Source organism: Xenopus laevis, chromosome 1L (genome assembly GCF_017654675.1).
Source record: "Xenopus laevis strain J_2021 chromosome 1L, Xenopus_laevis_v10.1, whole genome shotgun sequence".
Classification (NCBI taxonomy): Eukaryota; Metazoa; Chordata; class Amphibia; order Anura; family Pipidae; genus Xenopus; species Xenopus laevis.
The window spans coordinates 213,203,210-213,226,299 of NC_054371.1; the positions used below are offsets into that span (position 1 = coordinate 213,203,210).

Genomic DNA, 23,090 nt, shown 5'->3' on the forward strand with positions numbered 1-23,090 from the left:
ATTTTCGGATTCTGACTCTTCCATCCTCGGGGTTTATTAAATTCCGAAAAATTCTTAATTTTTTAAAATTCCGATTTTATATTAAAAAAATCATGAATTTTTTGTGATTTTTGCATTCGGAGTTTAGTAAATAACCTCCTTAGTTACTGGTGAGTAGGGATAATAAAAGTTTTTCGTCTGATTAATGGAGAAGTGAGTGGTGAAAATGCTTATGAGTCTGCACTAGAATTCCGCTTGCATTTTGGTTTGTTGGACAAAAAAAAAATTTTTTTCTCTCAAAAAAACCCACCAAAAAAAAGCTTATTTTCTCCAATGCATTTGACGAAATGTTGCCATTTAGTAAATTTTTTTAAAAGTTTTGCTCATCACTGTGAGAGTCTTATTGTTGGATGATATTTCTGTACTAGATTTATTATTTTGTTATAGCCTCTGTTTTTGTCCAAACTGAGTTTCAACTGTCTTATGGGCTTAAAAAGTTTCCTATATTGATAATTTGACAATGAGTTTCTCCCTTTTATATTTAAAACTTGTAGAAATCAAAAGCAACACTTTATTTAAAATAGTCTAAATAAAGCCCCTTTATGTTGTGCACAGTATAATAATGAGATCAAATTAAATACTGGAAAATGTTAGTCATTTTATTACCAATTTATGATTTGTTGAAATGTTAAAATTTTAGAATTTATTAGTATTTAAATCTGCATTAAAGATATGGTTTTTCTGCATTTAACACTATTTTTCTGTGACTTCCACCAACATAGAATTATATTTCCCTGTTTTTACACCATTTTCTTCTTGTCCCCTGAAAAAGGTAAAATGGTGTTTCTACTGTCATTTGTTTTGTATTATAAGCCACTCTCTAACTGTACAGGTATTCTCTCTCTTCTGAAAGTCAAACAGTAAGCACACGTTCAATGAAAAAAACACAAGATTTAGCTTTTTTATATCATGTTTTAATGTAATAAGCAAATATCGTATGTTCAAAGTCATGATTAAAAATTGTATGCAAATCATTTGTATTTTTTTATGGTGCTTTCAAGACAATTAACGCAATTATCATCTTTCACAAATCATTTGTTTTTTAGTTTGCAAAGCATATATATATATATATATATAATATCAAAACAGGGGGTTGTGGGAGCACTCTAAAGGCTTTAAAGTATATATATATAAGTATAATAAATGCTATTGCATATGTACCCAAATAGGGGTTATTTTGTTACAAAGTTATGATCATAAAATTGATAAGCCACCATACCACGTCAAGGTAAACCCCGAATGGCGGTCCCTAACTTGTTTTATTTTTTATGTGCATTTTAGCATTACCTGTAATCAATGTCCATTGAACGCTGTTTTTTCACTGAGGGCTAAATCCTCCCCAGCCAGCAATCAGGCTTTTAAAGGAGAGATATTCCCAAAACCTTTAGAGTGCTCCCACAACCCCCCTGTTTTGATATTGTATATTTAGCCGGAAGCTGTGGCATAGCTTCAGTGGTTGTAGCACCCCATACCCCCCCTTTAAACTAGTGGTGATCCTATGCTTTTAAAATTGGGCGTTTGTTTTGGGAATATCTCTCCTTTAAAAGCCTGATTGCTGGCTGGGGAGGATTTAGCCCTCAGTGAAAAAACAGCGTTCAATGGACATTGATTACAGGTAATGCTAAAATGCACATAAAAAATAAAACAAGTTAGGGACCGCCATTCGGGGTTTACCTTGACGTGGTATGGTGGCTTATCAATTTTATGATCATAACTTTGTAACAAAATAACCCCTATTTGGGTACATATGCAATAGCATTTATTATACTTATATATATATACTTTAAAGCCTTTAGAGTGCTCCCACAACCCCCCTGTTTTGATATTATATATATATATATATATATATATATATATATATATATATATATATATATATATATATATATATATATATATATATATATATATATATATATATATATATTTTTTTTTTTTTTTTTTTTTTTTCAAGGGAGACATGATTTTGAGTGCTGGTTGAGAGTAAATAATGTTGCCTTAATTTTGAAAAAGGTGATAATTAAACCATTGTTGGTAATTAAAAAATAGTTTTATTGTTTTGTTTGATGATGGAATAGTACACTGAAATTCAATGTCATTTTATCGCAATGTGAATGTATAATCTGAAAGCAGACCTTTTTTCTAAATAAGATGTCTGTATATTGGTTTCTTTTTTTTTTCTCCATGTAAAGTTGCTTGTCTTCATTACGTTTTTTTGTATGTGGAATAATGTAGAACTGCAGTTTGGAGTTATTTATACCTTTTGTGCCAGTACAATGATATAGCAACCTGTTTCCAGCTGATTCTTATGTTTTTTTTTCTGTCAAAAATGCACTTTTCCCACAAGTCAGTATATGATTTGTAAAATTGTATTATATTTTAGTAAGAAATGTAAATCTGTTAAATCAAATTATTTTATTATATTTATTGATTATGAAAGTATAAAATGTGAATTTTATTTCATATCATTTTTAACATATTTTAAATATTTAAAAAAATTCTAATTAGGTATCCGTTTACTAGATTATATTGAGATTACATTGTAAACTGCTCTTGAAAGAACTCAAGAATATCACAATAGCAAACTAAACATATATAAAGTATGTTGCATTAATATGGAATGACTTCAGCAATATATTAGAACTCAAAAACCAACAATTCATCAAGTCTCTTATAATGTTCTTTTTCAGGAAATTTATTTTCCATGGTTCAGAATACCACAATTTTATTTGGGGAGTCAGATTGATCAATAATCGACTTTTCTAATCATTTCCAATTTGAAAAAATATTTGAGTAAACTCGACTCTCAAAAATTAGATCACTTTCTAGTCATCATTTTCAAAGAGACCGCCAAACTTGACTGCTGAAAACTTGAATTGAAAAGAAGAATACATTTTGCTAATGCAACTGTCATTTATTTTTACATGACCTCACCAGCTTTTAGATGGCAGTTTTAATACTAGAGTTTTCCCATTTATTTTGAGCTTGAAAAATCTCTGAGATTCGGAAACGCCAATTGTCGTAAAAAGTTGAATTTGGATGCGGATAAATCTGAATCTAAAGAGCTCATTTATCAACGATCAAAACAGACCACAAATCAAAACATTTTTTTGCTCTAAAATGTATAAAACTCCTAGATGTATTAAGTGCAAGAAAACTCGGAAAAACTTGTCCTAGGGGAAATGTAAGTGATTTGTTTTCAATTCCAATTGGTAAACCCATTCAAAATGATAAATAGAATATGAATTTGCTGCATTCAATTTTTTTCACATTTTTATCTGATCAAATTTATCTTTATATTGTCAAGTTTTTTGTATAAATAAGCGCACTTTTGAGTTTTGGAAGATTTTGAGTTTATTATTCAATTTTTTTAAAAAAATGAATGGTTTAAAGACACCCCAAAACTGCTTATGTTATCAGGTAAAATTATTTGTACCAAACTCCTTAAAAGTATATCGAATTAAATAGGTAACATAGATATAATAAAGTACATCTCTTATTACAACGTATTCCATATGGCTCCCCAAATTCAAGCATTACGTTAATTAAGCCTAAATTTACACAAAAATGCCTGTAATTAACTCATGTATTTCTACTGTTAAAATTGCTCTCTTTTAAAATAAGTACGCAAACTGTCTTAATATTAAAGTATAAACATATTTCTTCTATTACCACTGCCTGTGAGTTATGTAAATAAAGTAGTTGTTCTAAAACTCAAAAATATTTGACTCCCTCTATAAAGAGGATCACTTTCGGTTATCCAGGTAATTCCAGAACTACGCAAATAATGCCTCGTAATAATTCTTCAAATAATTGCCTTAGTTTCACTTTATTTTGCGCCCATTTTGATTAAAAAAAATCATTTTAAATAACATATTAATATTGTTTTTTAAGATGGTAACTGTGGTTCTAGGGAAACCTAAAATCATCTGCTTTCTTTGTTTCCTGCAGTACAGTGTAAATTACAAATTATTGGAGTTCAAGTGTGTTGTTTCGTATAATATTGCTGATGTACTGTATGCTTGTTTGACAAAAGAAATACAACATGTTCTAAAGGAAAAACTTAGTCTTGTTATACCTTATTTCTGTGATTAAAAGGGGATTCATTTACAAAAATGTAGAAGTGTTCTTAAATATTATGCCAAGTGTAAAAGCTTATATTTGCCATAAAAGTCCTTTGGTAAACTTTCACCAATAAAAGTTTAACATCTTGCTAGCAGTCTGAGCCACTTTCCAAATTTTGCTGTGTTTGTTTCTCTAGTTTTATGAGTTATTTATTTGCTTTTTTATTTTGCCTCACTCAATTCTGTAATTCATTAGGGTGACTATGTAGTAAGCTGATCTGCAGGCTATTGCGTTTATCATGTAATCTGTTTTGATGGGTGAATAAATTAGTCAGGCGCGAATTTGTGGCGAATTTCCGCATTTTGTCGCCAGCAAATACATTTTCAAACTGTGGAGAAAATTAGCCAGCGAAATTTCGACATCGCCAAAAAAATTTGGACGCAGGTTGGAATAGTAGATTGTGTCAAAATTGTCGCGTGGAATAGTCGAACGATTTTTAGTTTGAATCGTTCGATTCTAAGTCGAAGTAGCCAATTTGATGGTCGAAGTAGCCAAAAAACCATTCAAAATTCAAAGGTTTTTTTATTCTATTCCTTCACTCGAACTAAGTAAATGGGCCCGTCTGTCAGATTACTGACAATTCTAATGCAAGTTGAGGTGTTCTACAATGAGAATGTTATGTAACACATATAAAGCTATCCCTTCACTTCCCAATGGGTTGGATGTTCCTAAATTTAAGTTAAAATCCATATCTATATAGAAAAATATACAATTCTGGCTTTTTTCTCTTGAAAACCTTGTGCTAAACATATATATGGCTGAACTGAGACCTCTGACAACCTGCCACCACTCTAAATTACTAAACTGTACAGTGATCCAAAAGGAACATTGGGACTGTATGAGCAATGCGAAACACGGGTAATGAAGGTTAAACGGAGCTCACACTTTCGTGTAGCGTGTTGGCCGCAGCTCTCGCGATATTCCGGCAACTCCAAGCCGGCATCTGTAAGGCAATCTCTGTGTATCGCTGTTTAGCGCTGGCCCATCCTCCACATCAAGATTCGCTACACATATTCTTTGAGAAAACGGCTTTATTCAGGTTCCATGAGTGATAACAGGCAGTGGGTAAGTGGTGCAAACTAAGTTGCACCACTTACCCACTGCCTGTTATCACTTATGGAACCTGAATAAAGCAATTTTCTCAAAGAATATGTGTAGCGAATCTTGATGTGGAGGATGGGCCAGCGCTGAACAGCGATACACAGGGACTGTATGAGCAGTATAGAAAATAGTTATTTTTATGGAAACAAATTAATTTACTTGATAACTGATCAGTTTTCTGATCGGTAGTGATGGGCAAATAAATTCATCAGGCATGAATTTGCGACGAATCTCCACATTTCGCCGCCAACGAATAAATTTGGTGCGACAAAAAAAGTGTTGCACATCAAAATTATTCAGACCCCATTGACTTGAATGCATTTGGTCAAAATAGTTGCGCGTATTAAAATTGTCGCTCATCCCAGCACATTTAGTAGAAAGTCAGGTTCCCCACAGTGGCAGGTATCTGTCACAGGTATTGATTAGAGCAGTGATCCCCAACCAGTAGCTCGTGAGTAACATGTTGCTCTCAAACCCCTTGGATGTTGCTCCCAGTGACCTCAAAGCAGGAGCTTATTTTTGAATTTTGGGCTTGGGGCAAGTTTTGGTTGTATAAAAACCATGTGCACTGCCAAACAGAGCATCAATGTAGGTTGACAATCCACATAGGGGCTACTAAATGGCCAATCACAGCCCTTATTTGGCACCCCAAGAACATTTTTCATGCTTGTGTTGCTCCCCAACTCCTATTACTTCTGAATGTTGCTCACGGGTTCAAAAGTTGGGGATCCCTGGATTAGAGGAATAATTAGCACACTGCTATATTTGATAGTCTTTCCAGAAATAATGAATTAAATTGATGCTCTTGCAAATGACATAAATACATTGTTAATTTGGGTTGAAAAAAGACCAAAGTCCATCAAGTTCAACCCAGTGCACATATATACATAAAGGTATGCAGATGTACTCTAGACACTCACATATACAGTATAAGCTTTACCCACCCGCTGTACCCACAGAATACTCTCAAAGCAGATTCCCTGATCATGTGGGCAGTCCGCAGGTAACCTGCTTATGTACCCTGCTGAAGTGCGGGAGTGAACCCCCTACTGTCCTCTGACGCTACAGATATTTTTTCTTTATATCTGAATGATCTACTTCCGGAGTCACTTCCAGTTTCACGGGTTCCGTGTCAGAAGGTAAGTTAACTTATTGTGGGGCCAGTTTTGGTAACAGGTCTGAGTAGCGGGTCATAGTGGGGTGGCAGGTTGGGTTGTGGGTTAGTCGGTCTGTCTCGGTCTGACCAACTATTATTATTATTATTTATTTTTATAGCACCAGCATATTTTGCAGCGCTGTAAAGTAAATGTATTTATACAACCAAATCACATTAAGTACATACATAGAACATATGGAGTTACATACAGCACAACCAATACCGGTAAAAAAGGTGAGGAAGGCCCTGTGCAAAAGAGCTTACAGTCTAAAGGGAAAGTGAATAAGACCCAAGGTGTGGGAGTGGACAGGATCAGAATTAAGTGAGTGAGAGATGTAGTACTGTATGTGGAGTTGCGTTTGGTAGTTAAGCAGAGTGAGGGTAGGCTTCTTTAAAGAAGTACGTTTTAAGAGATCTTTTGAAAGCAGAAATGTTGGGAGAAAGTCAGAGAGACCGCGGGAGAGAATTCCAGAGGAGGGGTGCAGCCCTTGTAAAGTAGAATGAGAGAAATTGGGGTTTGTCGCACCTTCTAACCAGGTGTCGCTGCCTGATGAAGTCCCTAACCGAGAGCCAATATACCACTCGGTATAGATGTGCTGACAACTCCTATATATAAAGAAATGCTTTTTTATACAATGCTCAAAGAAGGAGCCAAAAGAAAGGAGTGTATGGCGTCGCACAATCTATTTCCAAAATCATGTCAGTGATTGTGTGCTGAGAGAACGTCGGAACCTACAAATTCATTGTGAATAAAAGAATAAATCAATTGTGTTGTGTTGTGGGAAAAACTTTGTGACTTAAATTCATTGATTCAATATGATTGATAAAGTGAAAAAGTCTTGTATGAATTCATTGTGGAGTAGAAAACATTTAAAGTGCGAAGTGCTTGGTGTGGACATTAATACATGAGTGGACCCACGACATGTGAACCATATATAAGACACCTGATAAAATATAACTTTTAATAACTCAAATCAATTTCCCCATATAATTCATGAATTTTTAGGAGTTATTAAAAGTTATATTTTATCAGGTGTCTTATTTATGGTTCACATGTCGTGGGTCCAATCATGTATTAATGTCCACACCAAGCACTTCGCACTTTAAATGTTTTCTACTCCACAATGAATTCATACAAGATTTTTTCACTTTATCAATCATATTGAATCAATGAATTTAAGTCACAAAGTTTTTTCCACAACACAACACAATTGATTTATTCTTTTATTCATGATGAATTTGTAGGTTCCAATGTTCTCTCAATCTCTGACATGATTTTGGAAATAGATTGTGCGACGCCATACACTCCTTTCTTTTGGCTCCTTCTTTGAGCATTGTATAAAAAAAGCCCTTGCAAAGTCTTGAATGCAAGCATGTGAGGAGGTAATGAGAGAAGAGTTGAGTAGCAGGTCAGTAGAGGAGCATAGTAAGTGGTTGGGTGAGTATATAGAGATGAGATCAGAGAAGTAGGGTAGGGCAGAGTTATGAAGTGCTTTGAATGTCAGGGTCATTAATTTAAATTTTATTCTAAAAGGTAGCAGAAGCCAGTGTAGTGATTGACAGAGTGGCATGGCCGAAGAGGAGCGGTTGCTGAGGTGTATGAGCCTTGCGGCAGTGTTCATTATGGACTGGAGAGGTGACAGTCTCTGGAGGGGAAAGACAATTAAAAGAGAGTTACAGTAGTCTAAACGTGAAATGACAAGAGAGTAAATACGAATTTTGGCAGCATCTTGGGTGATAAATGATCTTATTTTGAATATGTTCCTTTGGTGAAAGTGACGATTTAATAAGTGACTGGATATGAGGAGTGCAAGACTCTACTTGATAGTGCTGAATATTTTAACAGCATCTAAAAAGTCATAACTTTATATCAGTTTATATTCCAAGGCTGATTAAAGCTTCTTGGACTTCTGCAATGCCAAGTTGCTAAGTAACAAAGCAGAAACACCACTTATAAACCACTTAAATATCCAACTCCCTCTCAGTTGTTGACCTTTTCTAATTTATATTTTGAACGTGTTCTAGCATTGCAAAGTTGATTCTTAGCCTAATTTACAAATTCATTATCAGAATTTTCTACAGGGATTTTAAACATATAGGTGTCCAGTCTAGAAAGTGACTTTAAAGAGGAAGAAGATTATCTACTTGTGAAACACAACTTGGTCCCAGTGAAATCCTTCATTGTCTCTCTTCCTATGGATATAACAATCCTCTTTATTTCTATATCTCTATTCTCATGCTTTTCATTAGCATGGTCTGGTATCCCTTTCTCTTGAAATTCATATTAATAAACACATAAGTGTTAACTTATAAGAAAGCTATGTAAGCAAAGTAGTTGAGTTGTGCAGCTTTTGAAACCACTTTTTACCCTTAAAAATTCTTTGCCACCTAAATTTGTGCCATTAACTTGGGTTACACTAGGGTGGGGGGTTATTTATTAAACTCTGAATGCAAAAATCACAAAAAAATTATGACTTTTTTATAAAATCGGACTTTTAAAAGATCCAGATTTTTTGGAATTTATTATACCCCGAGGATTAAAAAAAGTCAAAATCTGAAAATCCGGCATCTCAGACTTGTCAAGGTTGCATATAAGTCAACGGGAGAAGTTCCAATGATTTTTTGATGTGCACTGGGTTTCAGGCATTACCCCAAAGTTTTCGAGTGAAAAATCTGAAAAAATCGTGAAAACCAGATTTTTTAAAGAATCTGGAAAAAACGTGAAAATTTGCTTTTTTCCAGCAAAGCAAATTTTTGGGAAAATTTAATAATAAATAACGGTTGTTTGGAGTTTGTAGCAGAAAATATTGAGATAAATTCGGACTTTGACACATAACCCCCTAGTCTAGAGTGGGAACATAGAAATTTTGGATAAAAAAGACACATGTCCATCAACTTCAACCTTTTCATCTAAATGTGCCCAACTACTAGTTTGTCCAAAAAACTCCATCTGAAGCCTCTCCAGGGGAAAAGTGCCTCCTGACTCTAAGATAGCAATTGCAAGCTGATTTTACCAGTCCCTGGATTAACTTTATGCAAAGAGCTAATTTCAGTGAACCTGTATTTTCTTTTTTTTTTGACCAAAATAACTAAATTTTTAAAGAAGCCACACTCTAAACCAGCATATTTTTGCTATTCATGTACTTTTAAAAAATACTGGGATTTGTCTTTGCTTGAGATGCAATCAGTTCCTCATTTTACTATTTTTGCCTTCCTGATTCACAACAATTTAGTATTAATAGGTCTTAAAAGCATCTCTTCCCTAAACAAATAAATTGAGAACAGTAATGATTAAATATAATTGTAAATGAGGAGAGAAGGTAATATTTAATGACTATGGGGTCATTTATACTGGCAGGAATTCTCAGGAAATCAGCATTTCTCTGGAACTACTGAAATACTTTTCTGTTGTAAAGTTCAAGTAAATACTGCAGATAAGGAAAAAGAAAACAGCTGACCCTGGTGTGTTATTCACTGTATATTCAGCACTTTTAGCAGATGGGCCCCAGTGTTCCCTAAACTAGCATCTGCACTTTATTGTTGCACTAAACAGCTGACATGCTAATCAACAGCAGCGTAAAAATCACGGCATGGCAACCACTAATAACTGGAAATAATGGATACGTTAGAAATGAATTGGGTTTTCAAGAGTGAGTATGCAAAATAAAAAAAAATTCTGTAATTATTTCATAATACACACTATAGGTAAATGTCATACTTTTCTAAATTTATAAGCAATTAAGAAAAGGGTAGGAGAAAGGTGGAAGAAAAACCTTTACTATGAATATCTATATTTCTTTGTAAGAACCTTTATCAGAATCTCAAGCTAAAGCTCTGCTTGACCTCTCATTTTAACAAAAAATTGTCATTGTCATATGACAGTCAATCACAGGTTGCATTTAAATGGTGCCACTGCCTTGACGCAGGCGTAAACCTCCTAGATCACTGATATTTTTAAGTTCATTAAAGTATTTGGGATTTAAATTTTTGCCAGGCAAACATCTTTAGCCCATATAAGGGTTACATACATAGCAAACCATTATTATAACTGTAATATACCATAGTTTGGCCCAAATACAAGACACCAAATAAGTCCTTAAACCTTATAGAATAAGTAAAACTTTAAAATAAGTGAATATAAAATGAATGAGGGTGCTATTCTAAGCACTTTTGCAATGTACCTTCTTTTTTTTTTTCAATTCCATGATATAAAACAGGGGTAGGCAACCCACGGCTCCGGAGCCTCGTGCGGCTCTTCAACCTGCTTGCTGTGGCTCGGTCTTGCAGCTTTGCCTGTCACGTCGTCTATGCAGCCCACACCTGCTGGCGGCTTCTTGAGTGCACCACCGGTAAGCTAATGGTTAGCTTACTGCGCTCGCACACTCAGGAAGCCGCCAGCAGGAGCGAGGGCTGTATAGACGTCCCAAGAGTGACAGGCAAGACTGAGCAGCAGCAAGATGATTCATCATGGTCCTTACCGTGGTCACACACTCAAGACAAGAGACGGAAGATCAGCATGGAGCTTCAGAATCAGAAGTCACATTAAACAGATGAGAACACTAGCATTTAATTGGGCTATTTCAAAGTAGGCCTATATTTGCACATTCTGTTTGTTGTATTCAGTTGTTGTAACGGTTAAAATTAAAAAAATGTTAAAACTTTTAAAAGTTTATAAGCTGTGTTATGTTTTGCGGCTCCAAACTATTTTTCTTTAGTGGAAGAGGGGGCAAAATGGCTCCTTTGATAGTAACGGTTGCTTACCCCTCATATAAAAGGATACATGTACTGGTCAGTTTCTGTCTATTCTGACCACCAAGTAGTCAAGGAAGTTGTCAGGAAGTTGTCAGGAGAAAGAAACAGGGCTGGTCAATGTTCTCCTGGTAAGGAAAAAAACTTTCTTAAATCTTTCCTAAGCAGAAGAACATCAGAGCAGCCTCTTTATTTCTCCTGACAACTTCCTTGACTACTTGGTGGTCAGAATGGTCAGAAACTGAACAGCAGATGGCATGGTTGTAAAAAAATGTATTTATATTAACAATTCATTCTTTAATATCTTGGAATTAAAAAAAAAAAATAATCAATGCACATTGCAAAAGTGCTTAAAATAGCTCCCCCATCAATTTTACATATACATATTTTATATATATATTTTTTTTTTATTTATATTTTATTTTACCATAATGGGGCCTTGATGACTGGCCAGCAACTTTAGGTCCCAGTTCATGAGACTGAAACACACTTGTATCCCTTGTCTATCCATGTCCAATGTCCATGTACACATATGACCTCTTCTAATAAAAGAATGTGTGCTTGCTCCCTTAGGTATATATCCAGAGGGAGGTATTGCCATCAGGAAAGGGTTGGTTAATAGGATTTAACACAGGTTTTCAGCCTCCAGTGCGGTTGAACGTTTAAAAAAAAAACCAGTGGGCCCCCACTGACACAGATCCACTTTTTCACCTGGAAACTGCAGCCTATATAAAGTATGCTGTTTGCTGCAGGGGGTTGGTTTAATTCACTATTTGGAGGGGGCAGGTGGCACTATTAATTGGGTGGCAGGTTTTAGGTGCCAAGGTATTTGAAAGAAGAAACCATGCATGAGTTTTGGACTCGAATGCTCAAGACCAAAGGCTTGAGCATTCCTATATCGAGCCTTAACCCATGTAAAGGTTAATACTGGGCCGTAGTGGGGGGACTCCATGTGGTGGACAGGCTGCAGTGAAGAATAAACAATGCAAAGAGACTGGGTCAGATGTCTCCAAGAGATGCCATAATGGGTCTGATATGGAAAGAACCACATGACCTTCAAATCATCCTTTATCCATATATTACATTGTTGGTAATTATAATGTTGACAGTATAATATACAGTTAAATATATACACTGCATATATTTATTTTTTGCAGAAATAATGAAATGCTTAGATGAATGAAATGTTAATTTAGTATTTAGCATACAATCATTGGTGTGGTTTCTTTGTCTAAGGGCAGAAACACACGCAAAGATTCAGGGAGATTAATCACCCAGCGACAAATCGCCTCTTCTTCGCGCGACTAATCTCCCCGAATTGCCTTCCCACCGGCTAGAATCGCCGGCGGGGTGGCACTCAGAATGCTTTGCTTTCCAAATTTTCACTAGGAAACTTTGGGGAGTTTTGCCCAAAGAAGAGGTGTTTTGTCGCTGGACAACTAAATCTCCCCGAATCTTCGCGTGTGTCTCTGCCCTTAAGAAACCATAACCAGGGTGCGATAATACCTTAGATAAGGGTAGTTAAAATACATCTTCAGTTCAAAGGACCATTATTCCTTGTTTTTTTATTTTCATCTGGTTTTCTATTTTTTATCTGAAAAGGGCATTGTCCTTGTAGTTATGATTAGGATTAAAATATCTTTGATTAATATAAAAAAAGTATATAATAACAAAAAGCAATAGATTTTAGCAATTTTCCTTCTTTGGCTTTAATTTTGCTTCTTTATCTTTATTCTAGGCATTTCATTACAAAATCCAACTTGTTTTTATTGACACTGTGTGTGTGTGTTTGCCTAAGCCAATATAACATTAACCAGGACAAACAGAAACCTTGAACTTTTATTTAAGCAACCCAGGTGAGACCAGCCCATCAGAATCTTGCTAGTGAGGCACGGGAAGGTATGTAAATGCTCCTCTCTTTCATTCCTGGGATCAAATTTTTTTGAGCCTTTGATTTTTTGCTTTCCAAGTCTAAATAATTCAGCTTTTCTGTACAGGTATGGGATCTGTTATCCAAAATGCTCGGGACCTGGGGTTTCCTGGATAAGGGATCTTTCTACAATTTGGGTTACCATATCTGAAGTCTGCTAAAAAAAATCATGTTAACATTAATTAAACCCAGTAGGATTGTTTTGCCTTCAAAAAGGTTTAATTATATATTAGCTGGGATCAATTGTAAGGTACTGTTTTATTATCACAGAAAAAAGGAAATCATTTTTAAAAATTTGAATTATTTGAATATAATGGGGTCTATCGGAGATGGCCTTCCTGTAATTCAGAGCTTTCTGAATAACAGGTTCACAGGATCATGGATCACGTATCTGTATAAGTAAAATGATTCCTACTATACAGTAGAATAACAAATGGCCCTATATTAAATAAGGGGCATATACTGTATGAACGTTGCTTCTCTATTAAAGAAAAAACTTCCCCTGAGAAATAACTTTTTATATGGTGTAAAAGTGGCATTTCTAACTGGTAGGGTCATTTCAAAGGGAGCCATTGCTCTTTCCAATAAATTGTAGTGTCTCTTTAATAAATTATTGTCGCACTTTAATAATTCCTATTTTTCTTACCGTTGTTTAAATATTAAAAATGTATGTCCTCATCCTAACTTTTTCAGACACGTTCATGTTTTGATACATGTTGGGTTGACAAGGAACATTGATAGATATGAAACTGGTTATAGTATGAATGTGATACGGAGAGTAGATTGTAAGCTCCACTGGGGCAGGGACTGATGTGATTGATGTATTATCCCCATAATGTGATGCAGAACATGTAGGTGGAATATAAATAGCAGATCATAAAAATGTTCACATTCCACCTTTAATTGTGTTTGTTTATGAAGCTGTCCTCTCTGATTAATTGCAAAAACAAACGTCCCATTTGTAATGTGTTTTAATGTTCATGATAAACCTAATGCATTTTATATATATATAATAATCATCAACAGTAGTCTGTGGATTAAAATTACAGAGCCCCCTAGATTTTAGTTTTCAGGTCGATTTTGATCAGAAATGTAGATTTGTATTACTTTAGTAAAGTTCTTAAACTGTGTCTGTCATTATCAACTCTTCTCTGCAAAGCCCAGTTCAGTTCTTTGCTTTGGGGAGCAAAAAGCAAAGGATGGTGGAACTTAGACTTAAAGGGCACCAATCATGACCAAAATCATTTCCTAAGTAAATACACTATGTGGAAGTTCAAGAAATCCGATTTTTAAAACAGTTAGAATTGTTTGTATAATGTAAATGATCAGCTCACTATTCCTTCTGCAAGATCTCCCCTATCTCCCCTGCAGTTCTAGCTGAGGCAGGCATCTTGGATTTCACTGGCTCCTCCTACCTATATCTTCCCAGCCAACTGTAGCTCTGAAATCTCGCACATGCTCAGTTCAAATTCCTTGTTTGCTTATCAACCCTTCTAAGCTATTTTCAAATCAGCCAAACCTGTGTGTTAGCTGCTGTACAGTAGTGCTGCCACCTGCTGGAAGTTAGCAGGTGGCAGCACTTCTAGTGGATACATCTAGTGGAGGAGTTTACTAAAACAAGGCATTCTGGGTAGAATACTCAAAGCAGTGTTACAATCTGAGCATGCTCCTGAAATTTGCACATTAGAGTCTCTGTTAGAGTCTCAATATGGCCTCCCTCAGTGAAAGAACCCATTTGACAAACCTGCAGTTTTTTCAAAAAACTATATATGTAGTTTGATTAAACGTGTTTAGCTTGTACTGGTCAGATTGTTAATATGTGTTTGATTTTGGCTGTGACAGGTGCCCTTTAAAGACAGTTAGGATGAGATTTGGGGCTGAATGATGATTCTGGAGGGTGTGTTTAGTAATCTGAGCTGAGGAGAACTGAGCATGCTCATTAGCCAACGGCCAAAGTAAATTCCTAAGGGAAAGGGCTTAGATTAGAGGGTTAGAGGAGGAGAAGGAGTTCTTAGTGATTAGGGGGATGCTGCAGCCTTACTGTTAACCTTTTAACAACCAGAGTGGCAGGTATCTAAATATTTCAAAGAGGCTATTCACTGTTGTGTGTGTGTGGGGGTTACATGTCCTTTAAGGCAGCACCTAGATATTCTGATTAATTCCTAGGCTTATTTCACATGTTGAGAGGCAGATTTTATTTCAATAATGTCACACAAAGCCTTCGGAGTGATTGGGGCCACAAAAATGTAAGCTTGCACGGTAGTTGAACCATTCTGCGTAGAAGGTGCTGGGCTACTATTTTGTGCCCTAAGGACTCTTTGCTTTCAGCCACTAAGCCAATGTTTTGTCCTTTTGTATCTTAGATTAATGGGTTCCCATCTGCATATCGTATCCTTTCTTATTGCCTTATTGGCCGGAGAAGCCTTGTCATGTTTTTGTGATCATTATCCATGGACTTCCTGGTCCAGCTGTTCTAAGACATGTGATCATGGGACTCAGAGCAGATCAAGGTAAGTACTACACCCCGGGTTAGCAAAACATGCACACTGGTAACATATATAAATGAGAAATACAGATATACTCCATTCATTCAATGACTTTATAATCATACATGTAGCCTAATTAGAGGTAATGGTGGTCTGGTAGATTTTGATAATGTTGTTTTTTAATACATCCGTATATTTCTATTTACAGGACTATGTCCTATGATGACTACTACTGGAAACATAACTGTGGCGCATTGTGCACAATCCATGAGACAAGATCATGTAATGAACAGGCCTGTCCAATCAACTGTGTGCTTGGGGATTATGGTCCATGGTCTGATTGTGATCCCTGCCTCAAAAAACAAGTATGATGGACACAACAGAACCTTGCTGAACTACATGCTAATAGTGTCCCAAATTGTCTCAATTGGCGCTCCAAAGGCTTCCCTACAAACTTGAGTCCCTGCATTTGGCAGTTGTCCCCTGGGGATCAACCACACACTAGATCTTCTCTGTGGAGCACAAACTTCTCTTCTATCTACCCTAACTTACTCACACCTCTTGAGAGTGTGCTATGATAAAAGCTGTCAACTCTCTACACCTTATTTCTATTACCTGACTGACTTCACTAAGGGTTGGTTCCCTTAGGGCACAACTTTCTTCTTCTTTCTTCTCCCCAACACCTGGTGGAGTCCAAAGAGAAAGCTAAAGAGGGATAGTACGGAGCACACAATCCACAAGTTCTGCTGCAAAATTACTTTATTTGATCCCAACATGTTTGGATCCCATGGATCCTTTTTCAAGTGTAAAAATACAAATGTCCACAAATCGCCTTTTAACACCAAACCCACACTGTTGCCACTCCCTTCGTGACATCACAGACTCTTCAATAAGTCCAGACTGTGTTGCTCAAGTAATTATTTATAATCCACAATAAAGCACAGTTTTAATCCCAAATCACAACGGAGTCTTTAACTGTCCACCGAAAAATTGTGTTCTTTAAGTAACTGTGTCATTTCCCACACTTTAAACACTGCAACATTAAAATATAATATAAACTTTGTTAAATCCCTGTAACAATTGTTGCAAAACAGTTTTGGTAATTTGCTGTTAAAATACCCTACTTGAAAAAATACATGAAAAATAGGTACTACTCTCACTGGAGTCTACCTACCAATTAAATTCAAATCCATGTCACTCTAAAGGAACAATATACTTTTCATCTGTCAATCGGACAGTATTAATTTAAGTCCAAAGAGAAAGAGCCACATGTTCCCTCCTTTTAAATAAATTATGGGCAGCAACTGGTGGCACAACCACTAGACGTATGGGTGCACAGCCCTACCCCAGGGTGACAGATACTGGAATTGCCTCAGTCATTAGGGAAATTAACCCCTTGGTGGCCCCACACTGCCCCAACATAATATAATGTTTATTTAGTCTTACAGAATGTACACAATTGTCTTTTCAGTTCCGTATGCGAGCACTGGAACGTCCTTCTCAGTTCGGTGGCGAAAGCTGCACAGGAACATTGGTGGATTCAAGAAAATGCGTCCCTTCAAAACTTTGCAAACTAGAGCAATTAGACTGTAAAAAGAAATTTAAATGTGTCACAGGTATTTAAAACATATTATAAAAATATTGACATTTAATTGTTGCTGTGAGTCTGATCTCGCTTGTGGAGTAGTTTTAGCCCAATGCACTTACATAAGCAAATATATAACAAATGTATAATCAGTTATCAATAACAATGTTAGTCACCTTGCAAGAAAGGGGCTTTTATGCAGTAAAATATAATGTGCCCTACTAGTATATTCTTGTCACTCAACAATAGTAATGAGCAGAATTTTCACCAGATATGGATTCACTGCAAAACCCTGCATTTTGCCCTCAAATGTTTTTGCTGCAAATAAAAACATAAGTGACAAAACTGCAATAGACCCTAGTGTATTTTGCACAAAAATCACCAATTTCCAATGTTTTCTGCACATACAAAGTTGGGGGGGGAAATCCCCCAAGTATGACGTAGAGAGTGATATTCTAAGACAATTTGTAATTGGTTTTAATGTTTTATTATTTGTGGTTTTTGAGTTATTTAGGTTTTTATTCAGCAGCTCTCCAGTTTGCAATTTCAGCAATATGGTTGCTAGGGGCCAAATTGCTCTAGTAACCATGCACTGGTTTGAATAAAAGACTGGAATATGAATAGGTGAGGGATAGATGGGTAAAAAAAAAAATATCAATAACAATACATTTGTAGCCTTACAGAGCATTTGTTTTCTAGATGGGGTCAGTGACCCCCATCTGAAAGTTGGAAAGAGTCAGAAGAAGAAGGCAAATAATGCAAAAACTATAAAAAAAAAAAAAAGAAAAAATGAAGACCATGGGGATTTATCAAGGGTCGAATTTCGAGTTTACGGGAGTTTCTAAAAACTCCCATCAACTCCCATAAACTTGAAATTTGAAAAAAAAAAAACAATCGAAATTTATTAAAAAATAATCATTTTTTTTTTTAAAGTGGGTAATTAGGATCGAGCTGCATATTTGATTTTGATTTGAGTTTTTTCACCAAAAAATAAAATTTTTTTTCAAAAGTCCACCAAATGACTCCAAATTGATTGTAGTATGTCCCCCATAGCCTAAAACACCAATTCAGTAGGTTTTAGATAGCGAAAAGTTGAATTTGAATTCTTAAAGGGACAGTTTACAATAAATTTAGAATTTTCAATTTTCAATTCGACACTTGATAATTTACAAAGGTAAGAACTAAATTACTCTCATACACAGTACAGTTAACAATAACAACCATTCATTCATTCCCTTATTTGTATTACCTTCTTCATAGCTACATGCTTATTGGCCAATGTGGTTTAGCACCTGTATTCATAATGCCCTACTTTTTTCCTCTTTTTTTAACTATTAATGTTCCTTTTATTCTGTTTTTTTAACAGGTCGGTGTATTCCCTTAAACCTGAGATGCAATGGAGACAATGACTGTGGTGATAATTCTGATGAGAGGGGTTGTCGGAAAAAAACAGAAGTACAGAGAAGATTTGAGCACTTACCTGGAGTTCTACTAATGGGCAATGGGTAAATTTGTTTAAAATTGCAATACGAGCTTGTGTTTAGCTAAATAAAGTGTGTTATCAACAATTCAAGCTATTCATATGGCCAATTGGAAATTCAGAAATATTGATATAAGGCGAGGGAAATACATAGAGAATAATTGCAAATGGAAATATGGCCACACACAAACATACACACATGTGACTGGGCGATCAAATTAGATGGTCTTTAGTGTGTATGTTAACACATATGTTTTATAATGGAACCTGCTCAATGGAAAGCAAGATTGCCTATTGAGCCACAGCTATTGCATGCATGGAGTCATCATGGAGCCCTCAACAACCACACAAAAGATCTGGCCAATCAGTTAGATCAGTGCAATGGAGCCAGTAGTCGCCATTGATTCATTGAGTGAAGTTAGAGATCGCCACAGTTCTCTAGAGTGAAATTCCACCACTCTCCATTCATTTCTATGGGATTTTTAAAAGCGTATTTATCAATGGGTGAAAGTGGTGAAATTTCCCTCTAGAGGACTGTGGCGATCTCTAACTTTATTCTTTGATAAATATACCCCATAGACTTTCATCAGACCAGATTAAGACAGTCTCTTAGTTTATTGAGAGGTCAAATGTGGCAGTTTCTCTTTAAAGAATCAAATAATGAAGGTTTTTATTAACTTCTAATATAATGAATTTTGCAAGAACTCAGCCATCTGCTGGTCAGTTCTGGTAACTGTAAAGTCAGAGAGCTATACCTTCTGAAGGAAAACAGAGAAGTGTTCTTATGTTGCTCTGCTCAGGAAAGAGATCAGAATCTTCAGATTTCCCTTCTCCTGCTTGAGCAGAGCAACATCAAAACATTTCCCTGTTTTCCTTCTGATGGTATATCTTCAGGAGGAATTTACCAGCAGGCATTGCTGTTGTTACAAAATCTATTATATTGGCTATTAATAATAGTGATGGGTGAATTCCCGCAATTCGCTGCCGGCTAATAAATTTGCGAAACCGCCACGAAAATTTGCGGGCGTCAAAAAAAATGGACGCCGGCGTCAAAAAAGAGATGCCGGCGCCGTTTCTCGATGTTTTTGCCGTTTCACCCCAAATTCGTCCATCACTAATTAATAAAAACTTTAATAGATCCGAAACCAAAAAAAGAATAATTCATTGAAACTGCAAATGTTAATAAAAGCACCCTGATCAGTTGTACATTCATTTTATTAAGGTTTACTTCTTTTTTAAGAGAATTGGGCACTGGTCTGATGCAAAAGAGCTTCTGTAAAGGCAAATAAAACAACATTTTGTCAACTGCACAATTAGGTGACTATTGCTCAATAGCCCCATCTGGAACATTTCTGTCCAGTAAAACAAGAACAACCTTATAGCACCCTGTTAAACATAATAAGCTATCATTATATCTACTGTTATTATTTTCTAGGTTTAATTACTTATCTGGGGAGAGTAGGGGAGAGGTCCTCGACAACTCATTTTTTGGTGGAAAAATGGATATAGTTTCAGGGAATGGTACGGCTCAGAACAGGAAGTTATACCGTCTTCCTATGAACATTGAAACCTTCGCATTTAATGTAAGTATTTTTCAGGATTATTGCAGGTATAAACATGTACCCTGGTCTGTAGCCGCCATCTTGGGATCTGCATTCTGCTGACAGTTTTTAACTGACAATGGAATCGGTGCTTGTATGGACCTTAACAGGCACAATTTTGTTGCACCTGTTCCATTGGAAAATAAGGATGCACTCTCTGTGCTAGTAGAGCTTATATTCCAATGAAAAAAAAGAATTTCATCTCTTAGGGGCAGATTTATCTAGGGTAGAATTTAAAATTTAAAATTCAAACTTTTTAGTTTTTTTATTGTCAAAACTGCAAAATTCGACTAGAGAGTTATTCAAATTTGATTAGAGTTTTTAACAAAATTAGAATTCGATTTTCGAGATTTATCATACTCTGGCCCTTTAAGAACTCGAATTTGACTTTTCTGTTTATACTGTTTAAGTCAATGGGAGAGGTCCAGGGATCAATTTCCTTCCTGACATTCAAGTTTTTTCGCTGAAAAAACTCAAATCAAGTTTTTAAAATTCGAATTCGATTCGAGTTTTTGTGTTGATTCCATTCATCCAAGTTTAAAAAAAATCTAATTTGATTGTTCAAATTTCACATTTATGGGAGTTTAGGGGAGTTTCTAAAACTCACATGAATTCAAAATTTGACCTTTGATAAATCTGCCCCCAAATGTTACCTCATAGCTGGAGTGCCCCTGACAAAATTAAAGAAAATGTAACTTCTCCTAAACCGTTCTCCGTTACTTGTTGTTCGCTTATTAATATTCAAACTTTGATTCTGACTGCTGATTAAACTAGGCGAGAGAAAAAAACATTGATTTTTGTGGTTTTGTTGGATTTTCACTCTGTTCTTTGTTGCTTTATTTTGCCCATGGAAATTTTGTCTGCTTTGTATCTATTTGGGGGTCTCTGTGTGCGAAAAAGTTTGGTAAATCTATGCATATTGGGCATTAACCTGTTCAGCACACCCCTGGCTTCATATTTAGGATGCCTTTTGCTGGTACATTATGAAATGTGGGGTATATAATGGGGTAAAATGCAAGCTTTGTGACTATTTTCAGAAATTTCATAAAAAGCGTTATGTTTAGCATAGCTTTGCAGTTTGGTAGTTTGCAGTAGAAAGACGTATTTACCCATTTTAGATTTGTCAGAATATGTACTATAGGAAAAAATATGGTTTTCTAGGGTCTACATACTGTTAGGGGGTCTTAGGGTGCATAATGCACATACCGGGTGCTTGTATTGTAGCAGTCAGAGTGTCATATGTGAAAATTCATATGTACTATTTTCATTTGGGGGTCTCTGAATGCCACCAAGTTTGGTAAATCTTTTCATATCAGGCATCAAACTGTTCAGTTCACCCCTGGCATTCATATTTAGGATGACTTTTATTGGTTTGTTCTAGCGTCTCCATACTGTTAGAGGGTCCCATCAGGTCTTATGTTGTAGTAGCCAGAGTGTCATACGTGAAAATTCATATGCGCTATTTGGATTTGGGGGTCTTTGCATGCCACATAGTTTGGTAAATCTGTGTATATTGGATATCAAACTGTTTAGTAGACCCCCTGCATTCATATTTAAGATGCTTTAAGCTGGTAATAATACATGGCGGATACAATGCTGGAAAGTTGAAGCTTTGAGGCAATTTTCAGGTATTTCACCAAAACTGCCATTTTGGGAAAGCCTTGCAACTCAGTAGTTTGGAGCAGAAATGAATGGGTTCCCAATTTAGATTCAATAGAATCTGTACTTTCCAGAAATATATGGTTTTGTGGGGGGGGTAAACATATATTTCTGTGTTTTTACCTTAAAGAAATGCAGTCGATGTGTTGATTTTTTATTAGCTGAAGTTACCCACAGGACTATTTGTATGAGTTTATTTCATTTTGGGGCCTCTAAATGCCAGATACTTTGGTAAACCTATGCACAGTGGGCACCAAACTGTTTGGAGGACCCCTGGCAATCATATTTAGGGTACGTTTTCTTGGTATGTAATGATACATGGCGATACGATGCTGGAAAGTTGAAGCTTTGAGGCAATTTTCAGATATTTCACCAAAACTGACAATTTTGAGAAAGCGTTGCGTCTCTGTAATGTGTAGCAGCAAGGCATGGGTACCCATTTTAGATTTGTTAGAATGTGTAAATATATGGTTTTGGGGGGTAAATCTATTTTCTGTGTTTTTACCCCACAAAAACTGCAGTAAATGTGTTGATTTTTCGGTAGCTTAAGTAAAGTCCTGAACAATTTGGATATTGGTGTCTCTAAATCCAGATACTTTGGAAAACCTATGCACAATGGGCATCAAACTGTTCAGTGCACCACTGGCAATCCTATTCAGGGTGTTTATTCACAGTACCTAATACAGTGTGGGATATGCGGAGCAGAAAAATAAAACCTGAGTGATTTTTCCGAATTTTGAATTTTTTTTATAAAAACGGCTATGTTCAGACAAGCTTTGATGTTTGGTAGTTAGGAGTAGAGAGACATAGTTACCCATTTTGAAATCAGTACTTTTCAAAAATATATGGGTTTTTTGGGGTAAACCTACTGTTTCAGAATTATTTTGCCTTGGAATCTAAAGCATGCCGTTTTCTGCCTTAGTGCTTTCAAAATTCGGTAAAATACTGCAGGGAGTTTTTGCTGTACAGAAGTCCTAAATCTCCCTAAAACTATACATATCTGGTATTGGCACGTTCGAGAGACATAAGGCTTTCCAAATCTGTTAGATGTTCAAGTGTAAAATGAAATATTTTTCTGGTATAAATTCATATACTATGAAAAATAGGAATTTTTCATTTGTTTTTGGTATTTAGCGCTATAAATCTTTTTGCAGTGGTGGAAATACATGAAAACTCAGA

General features: G+C 35.8%; 1 protein-coding gene across 2 annotated transcripts in view; it reads left to right on the forward strand.

Annotated features, from left to right (window-relative positions):
- Positions 1-13,042: 13,042 nt before the first annotated feature.
- c6.1.L (complement C6, gene 1 L homeolog) overlaps positions 13,043-23,090 on the forward strand; it is a 30,357-nt gene continuing 20,309 nt past the window's right edge. Inside the window, exons 1-6 of one of the 2 annotated variants that reach the window (XM_018244788.2) lie at positions 13,043-13,069; positions 15,464-15,610; positions 15,795-15,951; positions 17,058-17,202; positions 18,538-18,676; positions 20,087-20,234. In XM_018244788.2, coding sequence (XP_018100277.1) covers positions 15,468-15,610; positions 15,795-15,951; positions 17,058-17,202; positions 18,538-18,676; positions 20,087-20,234 — 732 coding nt within the window. In that variant the 5' untranslated portion in view covers positions 13,043-13,069; positions 15,464-15,467. 2 annotated transcript variants of the gene reach the window in all.